The sequence below is a fragment of the Melanotaenia boesemani genome, chromosome 19, assembly GCF_017639745.1.
Source record: "Melanotaenia boesemani isolate fMelBoe1 chromosome 19, fMelBoe1.pri, whole genome shotgun sequence".
NCBI classification, from domain to species: domain Eukaryota; kingdom Metazoa; phylum Chordata; class Actinopteri; order Atheriniformes; family Melanotaeniidae; genus Melanotaenia; species Melanotaenia boesemani.
In genome coordinates this window covers 29,042,932-29,055,749 of record NC_055700.1, presented here as the reverse complement: position 1 = coordinate 29,055,749, position 12,818 = coordinate 29,042,932, and the positions used below count along the sequence as shown (strand labels likewise).

The window sequence follows — 12,818 nt, the reverse complement described above, 5'->3', positions numbered from 1 at the left end:
TCAACCTTGTGAGGAGTAATTTACCTGCAAAGAGGTGAGTTTCCCAATATCCTCTGGGAGCAAGGTTATCTTGTTTTCATGCAGATCTAAAACCTTGGAGACAGAAGGGAAAGATTAATGTGAAGGCGAGTACGTTGAGGACACATGATGTGGAGGCAAGTAGAGAGAACAGTCTGGAAGAACAGCTGATGAAGCTCTGGCCTCAAACAAACGTGTCTGCATGAGACTTTCCTCCAGATGGTAATGTTCTAGTAATAAATCTGATTTAATTTACCATTATTTTACTGAGTTACAGACATGTGGTCGCCAGGGTAACGGACTGAATTGAGGATGAGTTTATTTTAGCTGCAGCTCTGGAAGCTGAACTAATAAAACAGCCAATCCCCATGTTGACAGGCTGAATATGAGGCTGTGACCAACGATCAACAAAAAATATGATGTATTGAAACAGTTTAACCCTTTAAAGCCTGGCTGAATCTGAGGTCTTTATTTGGTCCTTTAACCATGTAAAAAGAATAAAAATAATTAGCATTAATGTACCGTTATTACTGTGTGATTGACAGGTCAGAATGATCGTAGTACCAAAGGCCTCAACCAGGGGTCCAAAGACAAGTATTAGATTGACTAAAACAAGGTTTTAAGCAAAGTTTTTATGATCATAAAAATGATGAGGTAGGTCTTAGACACTGTATGAATTAAATATGATATATTTACATAAAAACTACCAGCAGTCAAATATATCTTCACAGAAACTTAACTTTGCTTTATAATAATAACTCAGCTTTCTGTCCAACAAACCAACAAATCTGCTGTTTTCATGAAGGGGCAGTGCACCTAAAATGTGGTTTTTGAGCTGTAAACAACATAGTATTACTTCATTGTGATGAAAACCACCTATACTGTTGACAAAATCTGTACTTTTAAAATTCATTTTAAAAACGGGATTTTGTGGGTTTATTCTTTACCTGCTGATCCTCATCTGACGACAGACAGCAGCTCAAATCGTAGCAGCAGAAACTTCCAGAAGCTCTTCCTGCAGCTGCTACTATGGGGCTATTATTGTAGCAATATTATCTACAAATCCGTGTTGAAAGTCACAAATGCATACAGAGAGTCGTGTATCCGTATCTTAATTTGTGTGTGCACAGTTGGATTCGCAAATGTGTAAATAAATCCACAAATGTGTGATGAGATTTCTGTGTCTGTACAAGAATCTGCAAATGTGTAAAACAACTTGTGTGTAACCCGGTTTGCAAATGTGTAAAAAAATTCCACAAATCTGTATTTAAAGTTGCAAATGTGTAGACCAATCTGTAAATGCGTGCTAAGATCTGCACATGTGCAGACCGATCTGTATCCACAGAGAGACATGAATGCCTGGAGTATTTCAGCTACAAGACCCAGAAATACAGACAAATCGCTGGTTACGAGTCAAGCAGCTTCTGGATTGGCTCTCTCTACACACGTGGATTTTGCTACACTTGTTCCGTGAGAAATCCACAAATGCGTGTCAGGATTCGTATCCGTAACGCTTGGGTTTGCGTGCCCTGACCGCTGGCTCACAGGCTGCCTCACTCCGGCTGCCGTTGGTTCGCTTGCTCTGCTGCTGGCGGTAATATAATTACTGCGGTCAAGCCAGCCGCCTTTCGTTTTCGCGTAGTCAAGCCAGCCGCTCCTACATTTTCAGTGCGCACCTACCGTCAGTTTACGGTAAATGCAAGCGTACTGCTGCAAGGAAATTATTTCCGGTTCACAAAATAAAAGCACGAATTTAAATGTGTATTATCAAGTGATGTTTTAAGAAACTGATTCACGTTAACTGTAAACTATCGGGGTATACTGCTAACATTTACACTAAATAAATACCTTAGAATGTATGGAGTTGAAAACAGTTTTATCTATCTATCTATCTATCTATCTATCTATCTATCTATCTATCTATCTATCTGTCTGTCTGTCTGTCTGTCTGTGCTAATAAACATATACTGAGGCCTTAAAGCAAATACTAAGTGGTGTATGTTGACCATCCTTGATAGCACTATCATTCTAGACTACTTTGGGGTCAATAGGTCACATGACCTGGGAGTTATTGTAATAACTTTTGAAATAACATGAAATATATATGTGTGTGTATATACATATATATATATATATATATATATATATATATATATATATATATATATATAATACATTTTATTTAAAAACTCCTTTCAAAAAACCCAAGTACACTTTACAGGAGAATGAAAACATTTAAAAACATAGGAGAGAGAAGTATACAAAAAACTAACAAGCAAAGCACTAACAAGCAAAACAGACGACAACAGTGTAATGGTGAGTGAAAAACTAGATGGCATAGGACTGCCTGAACAAGTGTGTTTTCAGTTTAGATTTAAAGAGAGGGAGAGAGTCTATGGCACGAAGATCAGGGGGGAGGGAGTTCCAAAGACGGGGAGCAGAGCGGCTGAATGCTCTACTCCCCTTAGTGACAAGGCGGGCAGGGGGAACAGAAAGTTGAAGAGAGGTGGAGGAGCGGAGTGAGCGGACAGGAATGGAAATGTGTAGAAGCTCAGATATGTATGGTGGAGCCTGATTGTGAAGTGCTTTGAAAGTGATAAGGAGTATTTTGAAATTAATTCTTTTTTTTATGGGAATCCAGTGAAGTTGTTGCAGGATGGGGGTGATATGATGAGTGGAGGGTGTCCGGGTGATGATTCGAGCTGCAGAGTTTTAAAGGAGCTGCAGTCTTTGGAGGGCTTTGTTGGGGAGACCAAAGAGAAGTGATTTACAGTAATCAATTCGTCAGGTGACAAGGCTATGGACGAGAATGGCAGTGGTATGGGGGGTAAGAGACGGACGGAGACGGGAAATATTTCGCAGATGAAAATATGCTGACCGAGTGATATTATTAATGTGGGACTGAAAAGAGAGTGTGCTGTCAAGGACAACACCCAGACTCTTTACTTGAGGGGAGGGAAGGATGGTTGAATTGTTGATGGAAATGGAGAAACTATTAGATTTGTAGAGAATATGGGGCGTGCCTATCATTAGGACTTCTGTTTTAGAACTCTTGAGTTCTAGGAAATTGGAAGAAAACCAAGAATGAATTTCTTGGAGACAGTGGGTAAGGGAGGTTGGTGGAAGTGAGGAAGATGGTTTGGTAGAGAGGTAAAGCTGGGTGTTGTCCTTGTAGCAATGAAAATGAATATTATGTCGACGAAAAATGAAGCCAAGTGGAAGAATGTAGATGATGAATAGTAGGGGCCCCAGGACCGAGCCCTGGGGCACACCAGCAGAGACAGGGTAAGGGTTGGATTTGTGTGATTTAAGTTGAACAAACTGTGTGCGGCCAGAGAGGTAAGAAGTTAACCAGGTGAGAGGGGTGCCGGAGATACCGATAGATGACAGTCTGTCAAGAAGAGTGCGGTGAGAAAGTGTCAAATGCTGCTGTGAGGTCAAGAAGGATGAGAATGGACAGTAAACCAGAATCTGAAGCTATAAGGTCATTGGAGATTTTGAGGAGTGCCGTTTCAGTGCTGTGGAGGGGACGAAAACTGTACTGAAACTGCTCGTAAATATTGTTTGTGATGAGGTGGTTATGAAGCTGAGAGGCAACAGACCTTTCAAGAATTTTGGAAATGAAAGGTAAATTGGACATAGGGCGTAAGTTATTAAAATTGGTGGGGTCCAAACCGGGTTTTTTCAGGATAGGTGTAACTGTAGCCGTTTTAAGTGCAGGAGGGACGATTCCGGAAAGTAAAGAGGAATGAATGATGTTGGTAATGAGAGGAGCAAGAGAGGAGGAACAGGTTTTGTTTTTTGTTGTTGTAATTAGGTTACACATGTTAAGGAAATGTTTTTGTTTTAAAACTATTTGAAAAGTGCCTTTAAGATAGTTCGATATTGATGTGTAAATAGTTACAGTAAATATATATATGTTTACCATTTTTGGTCATTTAAATATTATTGTCTTTGTTTATTTGTTATTATTATTATTGTTGTTATTTTCAATTTTATTGGTACTATTGTTGTTCTTATAGTGATGAGGTTACACATGTTGAAGAATTATTTTTCTTTTAAAACTATTTGAAAAGTTCATATACCATTTGACCATTCTATTTATTTTATTTAATTTTATTGTTCTATTGGTTTTAGATCTACTTTACTTCCAAATATATATTTTGATAGACATTTTGAGAGTGACATGTGTAAATAGTTAAATGTATATATTAACTATTTTATGGTCATTTCCTAATTCAAATTGTTATTATTACTAGTATTATTTTTATTTATTATCATTGTGTATTTATTGATGTTGTTTTTGAGGTCATTTTAATGTTAGATATCATTATCATAATTTTTTTCCCCACAATGCTTAAGTTACACATGTTGAAGAATTGTTTTTGTTTTAAAAAGGTTTGAATTTGAGATATCTGAAGTCCTTTTACTGTGTGACCACTGTATATATTGTATTTCATTTCATTATTCTATTGGTTTTTGATCAAATTTACATAACAAATGGGAGCATTTTCGGCTCAATAGCTTTGAGGTCATGTGACCTATTGACCCCAAAGCAGTCCAGAATGATAGTGCTATCAAGGATGGTCAACATACATCACTTAGTATTTGCTTTAAGGCCTCAGTATATGTTTATTAGCACAGACAGACAGACAGACAGACAGACAGATAGATAGATAGATAGATAGATAGATAGATAAAACTGTTTTCAACTCCATACATTCTAAGGTATTTATTTAGTGTAAATGTTAGCAGTATACCCCGATAGTTTACAGTTAACGTGAATCAGTTTCTTAAAACATCACTTGATAATACACATTTAAATTCGTGCTTTTATTTTGTGAACCGGAAATAATTTCCTTGCAGCAGTACGCTTGCATTTACCGTAAACTGACGGTAGGTGCGCACTGAAAATGTAGGAGCGGCTGGCTTGACTACGCAAAAACGAAAGGCGGCTGGCTTGACCGCAGTAATTATATTACCGCCAGCAGCAGAGCAAGCGAACCAACGGCAGCCGGAGTGAGGCAGCCTGTGAGCCAGCGGTCAGGGCACGCAAACCCAAGCGTTACGGATACGAATCCTGACACGCATTTGTGGATTTCTCACGGAACAAGTGTAGCAAAATCCACGTGTGTAGAGAGAGCCAATCCAGAAGCTGCTTGACTCGTAACCAGCGATTTGTCTGTATTTCTGGGTCTTGTAGCTGAAATACTCCAGGCATTCATGTCTCTCTGTGGATACAGATCGGTCTGCACATGTGCAGATCTTAGCACGCATTTACAGATTGGTCTACACATTTGCAACTTTAAATACAGATTTGTGGAATTTTTTTACACATTTGCAAACCGGGTTACACACAAGTTGTTTTACACATTTGCAGATTCTTGTACAGACACAGAAATCTCATCACACATTTGTGGATTTATTTACACATTTGCGAATCCAACTGTGCACACACAAATTAAGATACGGATACACGACTCTCTGTATGCATTTGTGACTTTCAACACGGATTTGTAGATAATTTTGCTACAATAATAGCCCCATATGCTACAACCTGCCGAGAGTCTCCACAGCTTTCCAGAGCTGCTGACAGGCAGCTAACAGCGAACGGCTCACACTGATACGTTCAGCACCACCTGGTTCAGGTGTAGCTGAGGAGATTCAGGAGGGAAAGTCTTCCACCTCAAAGACGCTCTGTGGTGAAACTGCTTGGTGAATCTGGCTTTGCATCTTACCAGTGAGCTGAGCTGCTGTCTGTCAATCATTCCTGCCTGTGGATCCTGCCCCGCCCACTCCCCGCCCCCTGATCACCCCACACCTCCCACCCCAACCCTGCCGTTTCAGACATTTGTCAAAATTCAGCAGTGGGTGGAGTTACACAAAAAGTAGGGGGTGGAGTTACACTTTAAATCATACAGAATCGCTATATAATTTCACCAAAAATCTACTTCCAGCAGCATCAAAACCAGAGACTAAATTAGATTAAACTCAGTTTGACTTGATTAAAGAGCCTGAACAAACTGATCCAGAAGGCTGTGCGAGTGATAACTCTGAAGCCGCTGCAGCAGATTGTCCAGAGAAGAATGCTGCACAAGTGGCCAATTCTTCACGTCCTCTACACAACCCGCTGAAGACACAACAGTGAGTGTTCATTGTGTGGCTTGAGCAAGTCCAAAGCAAGACAGAGGTACCAGAGATCATTCCCACCAGCCATCGTCCTCCCTACTACAACACTGTAATCGCCCTCTGGGACAAATCAGGTGTTTTTCATTTCTTTACTTTCAAACACTGACGTCCTGTTTTACTCTGGTTTACCTTTAAAGTGGAAAGAGCGCTGATGTCACATCCTTTGGGCAGCAGATACCTCAGCTCGTTGTTATGAAGGATGAAGACCTGAGGAAGATTAAAAACACAAACTAATGCTTAAGTAACTGAGCAGAGCTCCAGAAACCTCTTCACTTCTCTCACCTTTAATCACGTCACAGATATAAAACTACTGAGAGTGTTTTCTGTGCATCATGTAACACTTTTCCTTTAATTTTATTTCAGTGTATTATTCTGTTTTTTAAATAACGTGAAAAGCCAGTAAGACCACAGAACAAAACTGCATGTCGAAAGAAAAAAATCATGAAATAACTGTTTAAAGTGTAAAAATATATATAAATTCAATTTTCTAAATTATGACACGGCTTTTCAAATGTATCATAATTTCACAAAAAAACGTTAAATCGTATGAAATCCAAGTTTAATACTGTTTTTACTGCTAATACTGCCAACCATCCCACTGCTTTAATGATGTCTAGATGGGTTAAAAACACGAGTTTCCCAACTTGGATTAGTAGAGTATATTTAAAAAAATATATTTTATTGGCAAAATATCAATTTATATTTTCTACTAACTAAATACAAGAATCTTACATGAAATTATTATTTTAAAATCAACTGATAGAAATCTTGAAGAATCTTTTACTTTTTATTTTACTTTTTTTTTGTATTTTTGCAGTTTTTGACCAAACTTTCAGGTAATTTAATTGTTATTATATGTGCTTACATCTTTAATTAAACATTAAAAAATCTGAAATAAAACAAAATGTAAAAGCGAAGGTATAAACTATTTCTATTCTGGAATTTTACTGTAATTTCACTTTTTATTTCCTTTATATTTTACAGTATTTCTGGCGCCCCAGATGCCAGAATATTAGTGGTTTTAATGTTTTTTTTAATGCACAAACACTGTTGATGTGTTTATTATGTTCTGCCAGCTAATTTTATCCTTGTTGTCATTTTTTTACTTTTTTCTGAGGCCATCAGAAACCTTTCATGGTCAGTTTCATGAATCGATACACACATGATATTTACCACATCATTTATAGAAAATAAATAGAAATATGTACTCTATAACTCGGTCTTATGGTACCTTCTTCTGTAGCACCTTACAAATGGAAAAAGCACCTGGTGGGACCTGTGGAAGGACATGTCAGATATCATTGACCATTTCTAAACAGTAGCATCACAAACAGCTCTTTAGGCTTAATAGCTGAATGGATGAGAAAAGGTAGGTATATTTTAATATAATTTTTAGTCTCACATCCACCAAACGACAGAAATGTTGATGATAACGTAAAAGAAGAGGAGAAAAGAGTTCCTCGCATGTTCTTAATGAATCAGTTTACACTCTCCATATTTACTCCAGTTATTATATATACAGTTATTTATCATTACTCATTTATATTAGTTTGTAATTGGTATAACAAGTTGTGGGTGAACTCCAGTGGCCTGATGGGAGCTGGTCCAGGATGATGTATGTATATAAGAATCCCAGTAAAGTCAGAGAGCCCTCACCTCGGAGAGCTCACAGCCTGAGATGTCCAAGATGTCATCAGCACCGACTTCCTTAGACTGAAGAACAGAGAGCTGTTACTAGACGAGCTTAAGGGATATTTTAGTAGAAGTGTGTCAGTACTACCACTGTGGTTGGTAATTTCAGTGTTTTCACCCTGCACAGCTGAAACTCCAGCTTCTTCTGAGAGTCCTCGCTGGGCTTCCTCTTCTTGAAGAACAGAGGCATCCTGACTAAAAAAACTAGACTTATTGAGAACAGGTGGAGAAACGACCACCGCACCGTCTGCAAAAGTGAACATAAAGACAGAAAGTGGTCAGAGGGAGCAACATGGCCTAAACTAGGACTGCAGAACTAATATGAAGACACCAACAGGTGAGATTTCTTCAGCTGTCTGACGGGGGAAGTAGAACTAAAAGTGGGGCTACATCAACATTTTCTTTTCTTATCACTGAAACAGCTCTAATGCTCCGGATGCAAAAAGTCTTCACATCATCTCCCAGTTCTCCAGGTGCTCAGCTGAACATGTTAAGCTGTAATATATTTTAGATGTGTGTATAACTTGCCTGCAGGTCATCTGTGGCCAGAGTTAAAACTCCCATAATGAGCTAAGTGATCCAACGGTTTAGATTGGAGCCTATAAATTATTCAGGTAGATTATTGGTCATTTAAAATATACTAATGAGACATCAACATCCACACCTACCAAGATGTCAGCGTATGAAATCAGAAACTTCATGTCAGACAAAAACTAAGTCTCTGAACACCTGGTTCAAAAATGAAACCTGAAACACAGTTAAGCTTAAAAAACACTGAAGGAGTTGCAAATCTGCTGTGTAATCCAGACTGATAGGCAAACATGCAGGTTTCCATGACAACAGCAATGAGAAAAAATACAAGTAATCACACAGGTAAAATCACAAGTACACAAGAACACAAGTACAGACAAGTACACATCTGTGGCAAGCTGTTTGAGCATTTAGTCCACATCCTTGATCCAGGACATCAGTTTCCCTCACTAGTTTACACCATGCAGAAACTAGTTAACACATGCTCTAGTGGAACACAAAATCCAACTAGTAACTATTTTTCAGCAACTAGTGACACTTTTGTGCAAGTAGTTTAAAAAAAAGCTGAACTAGTGAGGCCACTTGATACAGTAGTTTGATAAAATGAATAATTAGTTAGTTTTTAATGCACTAGTAGGCCTTGGGACCAAACTAGTTGACTAGTATGTTTTACTAGTTAACTAGTGACCAGCAAATATCTGCACTAAATTACCAGTGGGAGCAAAAAATGTCCATGAAATGTGAGAACATATTAACTAGTTTGTGCATAATGCAAACTAGAAATCAAACGGCTTGCCATACACATATTGAGAAAGGGCACAAGATCCGCAGAACTACTTGAAAACCAACTCTAAATACAGGTTTGGTTTCAGTTTCTTCTGGGACAGCTCAAGCTCATGTGGAAGAGCGGTTTCCTACCAACCCGGTCAGTGGATCTGGCTTCCCCTGGCTGCTTGCTGAAGTGACCCCATGTTGTCTGTCTGGGTATGAATGTGTGATGGAGGAGCAGTTTGTGTAAAAACAACAGAGGTATTACTTTAAAGAAACTTTAGAAAATTATTATTGTAACGTCCTGATTTGGAGAGCAGAAATAGTGCACAGCTAACTGGAACCTGCTGTTCTCAAAGGATCAAATGTCTCCAGACACAAGCCACATATCGATCACTAGATCCAATATAAAGCCTATGAGTCGCCGTAGCAACCACTTTAAATAAATAAATAAATAAATAAATAAATAAATAAATAAATAAATAAATAAATAAATAAATAAATAAATAAATAAGCAAGCTTCTCGTGAAATAATAGCAAAGTCACTCAACTTATGTTCCAGGTGATTCAAACTTCGAAACACAGCCCGTTAGCTGCAGCAGATATAAGATATATAGGATTACATTTATCATGGTTCGTGTTGTTTGTTAGCTGTACAGAACAAACAAAACACAGTCGAACCGAACGGGCTCCGTGGGTGTGGATGTGGGCGGAGGATGGATTATACCCACAAACTACGTGATGGGAATCTTCACTGTGCCAGTAAAAACCAGGAATAATCTTGGTTACATCTAAATGGTTATAAGTTTGAAGTAAATCATTAGCTATGCGTTATTAGCATAATCTCGAGCTATCCCATTACAGACCCATCTAGCTACGTTTAGGAAGAAAGCAGCTAAAACAGAAACAAACCAACAAAAAAGACAATAAACAAAAACTATTCAACTGTGACAAGGAGACATTCAGAGGACAGGTTTAGTTAAACTGTAACCGGTTTATTCTCACCTTAATGTCACCGGTTCTGAATCGTTCCGAAAAATGTGAAGAAGAAGAACTTTCGATTGCTGCTAACATATGTAGCACTGTTAGCTGTTGGGAGGATGTATTTACATAGGATGTTATGATCTGCTCGATCACGTGTCGAGCATGTGACACGGAAGTGTTGCGAGCATGGTTTCTGAGCATTCATTCAGCCAGAGCTCAGTCTTATAAGTCACGAAAATGCATGTACATCTGTCGGACGTCCTGCATTAACATATTTGCGTCTGTTAAATGTGATAAAATTTTGTTCAAATGTATTTTGTTTCTGTATGTTATATATTGTCTTTTTACCCCATGGCCTTCCAGCTTTTTTGTTGCAAAGATATACCAATTTTTGTTGTTGACCGTGACCACACACAAAAAAGTGTGGTCACGGTCTTATATTATTTATTTCAGTGTACTGATCAAGTGCATTGTTATTCATAGATTCATGGAATTTGATGTTTAATATGACTTAGGTTAGTGGAAACGTGTTATCACTGTGTTCTCATATTGCTGGTTATGTTTAGCCCGGTGCCCAGAGATGACATTTCGGGGTCCTGTATTGTATTTTAAGGTGAACAGTCTTTTCATGTACTGGGGATTTTAATGCGTAGTAGCAGGGAAAGCTCGGGAGTTTGTGATTCTTTTCATGAATTCTCTATTACATAAAATAGAAAATCACAGAGTGGTTGACCTGTTAGGTAATTATCCAGAGCTTACTGACTTTTACCCATTAAATTTTATTTAAAATGTTTAAATATATATTAAAACTGCCTTGTTCCCTTTTGCTTTCTATGCTCCGTGTGCCAGTAACTGAGTAGTAATCACCTAAATTTGATTCCTAATTAACTTATATTTCACCAGTTCCCTGTGCATCTTTATTCACTCACTATCACTGTTTTATCTTCCCTCTTTACTCTTGCATTATATATTCACACATACTTTGGTAACACTCATTGATGTTAGCTCACATTCGACCCTTACAGCTGTTCTACATTCATGTTCTGTAGTCTATTTAGTCATTACTGCCATTAAAGAAAAAACAGCTCTATCCAGGAGCAGCAGGCAGGAACACTGACATCCATCAGTTTGTCATTTTTCCTTCCCCAAGGTTTATTTTTATCATTTCATTATGCAAACTGAAACTGATTTATTTACTTTATTGTCTTGCCCTGTTGTCTTATGTCATTAAAAAGTTTGTTTTTTAAAGGTTTCCCTTTTCTCGGGCCTGTCGGTGCCAGTCCCACCAGTAGGTCAGGTGAGTTTTTAGTTAAAACAAGTTGTTACTCAGTGAGACTTTTCCTTTTACATTCAAAGCAAATAAACTTTATTTGTACAGCACAATTCAACAACATGGAGATTCAAAGGGCTTTACAAAGACATTAAAAACATAATATATGAAGCAAAATGTAAAATAAAAAGACAAAAAGGGAAGAACATAAACCAAGCATGATCAAGTTTTTTTTAAAACGTCCAGCTTAGAGACAGTGCAGATTTGAATTTACATACAAACCACTGAAATTCAGCTGAGAGACATAGTCCTGTCTGAAGAGGATCTTTGGTGTTGTGACGGCGCCACTGGTTCTAATGAAGGTTAATAAATCTGAAGGAAGTTGAACTTTCTTTTGTTTTATCTTTTTGACCAGTTCATCAAGTTTTGCAGCTCCTGACTGCACCTTCTGATCAGGGCCCTCCAAGATGACCATAGCAGTGCCTCTAGTGATTTTGACCTCTGGATAAAGTGTAGCCATTTCTCCATCGAACTCTTCTTCCACCAGTTTAAACTGGTTCTCTACCACTGGCAGCTTGATGCATGCTGGAAAACTCTTGTCTAAGGTTGCAATCTTCTTCTTTACGTCTTCAGCCTCTCCCACCACCACAGCATAACCGCTCTCTGTGTACACCTTCATGTCATCAGTCAGAAAGGAGCAGTCCTGCAGCATCTTTTTCATTTTCTTTGCTTCAAACACATGATAACAGATGTAGGTCTCAGTAAAACTGATGAAGATCTGATCCACCTGTAGCTCCCATTCCTCTGCTGCACCACCAAAAGCTCCACCAGGTCCCTTCTCAATATCTCCCCTCACTACTGCCTCCTCTTCATCAAAGTCTAACACCAGCGTGCAGCCGATTGTTGAGAGCTGCTTGTGTAATATTTTGAATGCTTTAGGGTTGTCTCTCAGGTAGTACATGAGGAAGACGTCCATTTTGAAAGTCTTCTCAAGACTTTTTGTGTTTCTTTTTGTAAATGTCTAAAAAAGGAAACAATACAGAGAATTATGAGCCTATGCTCTAATAACAACCAAATTTATAAAACATACATAATAGACCAACTGCAGTCGATAGTCTATTTTGTGAAGTACTTTGTTATAATAGAATATGATATTATCAGAACAATGTTATGTACTTTTAATGCTCAACATTCTGATTATCACATTCTGACAAATAAAAGTTCCTTTTCTATGTCATTTTTTTCATTATATAAAACCAGTCAAATAACTACTGTAGTTTGTGCATTCATATAGGTATATAATGTGCTTTTCACATCTGGAAAAAACATCTATTAAATCAAATTAGCTAGAATCATGTTTTCTAAA

At 38.0% G+C, this 12,818-nt stretch overlaps 1 protein-coding gene across 3 annotated transcripts in view; it reads right to left on the bottom strand.

The window, feature by feature from the left end:
* lrsam1 (leucine rich repeat and sterile alpha motif containing 1) overlaps positions 1-10,352 on the bottom strand; it is a 28,706-nt gene extending 18,354 nt beyond the window's left edge. For 2 of the 3 annotated variants that reach the window (XM_041969510.1, XM_041969511.1), the window contains exons 1-6: positions 10,204-10,352; positions 8,018-8,146; positions 7,864-7,920; positions 7,439-7,483; positions 6,337-6,414; positions 25-93 (exon numbers count right to left, since the gene is read on the bottom strand). In XM_041969510.1, the coding sequence (XP_041825444.1) occupies positions 25-93; positions 6,337-6,414; positions 7,439-7,483; positions 7,864-7,920; positions 8,018-8,146; positions 10,204-10,272 (447 nt within the window). In that variant the 5' untranslated portion in view covers positions 10,273-10,352. The remainder of the gene's footprint in view (positions 1-24; positions 94-6,336; positions 6,415-7,438; positions 7,484-7,863; positions 7,921-8,017; positions 8,147-10,203) is intronic. The other variant, XM_041969512.1, reaches the window with a different exon arrangement.
* Positions 10,353-12,818: the final 2,466 nt, after the last annotated feature.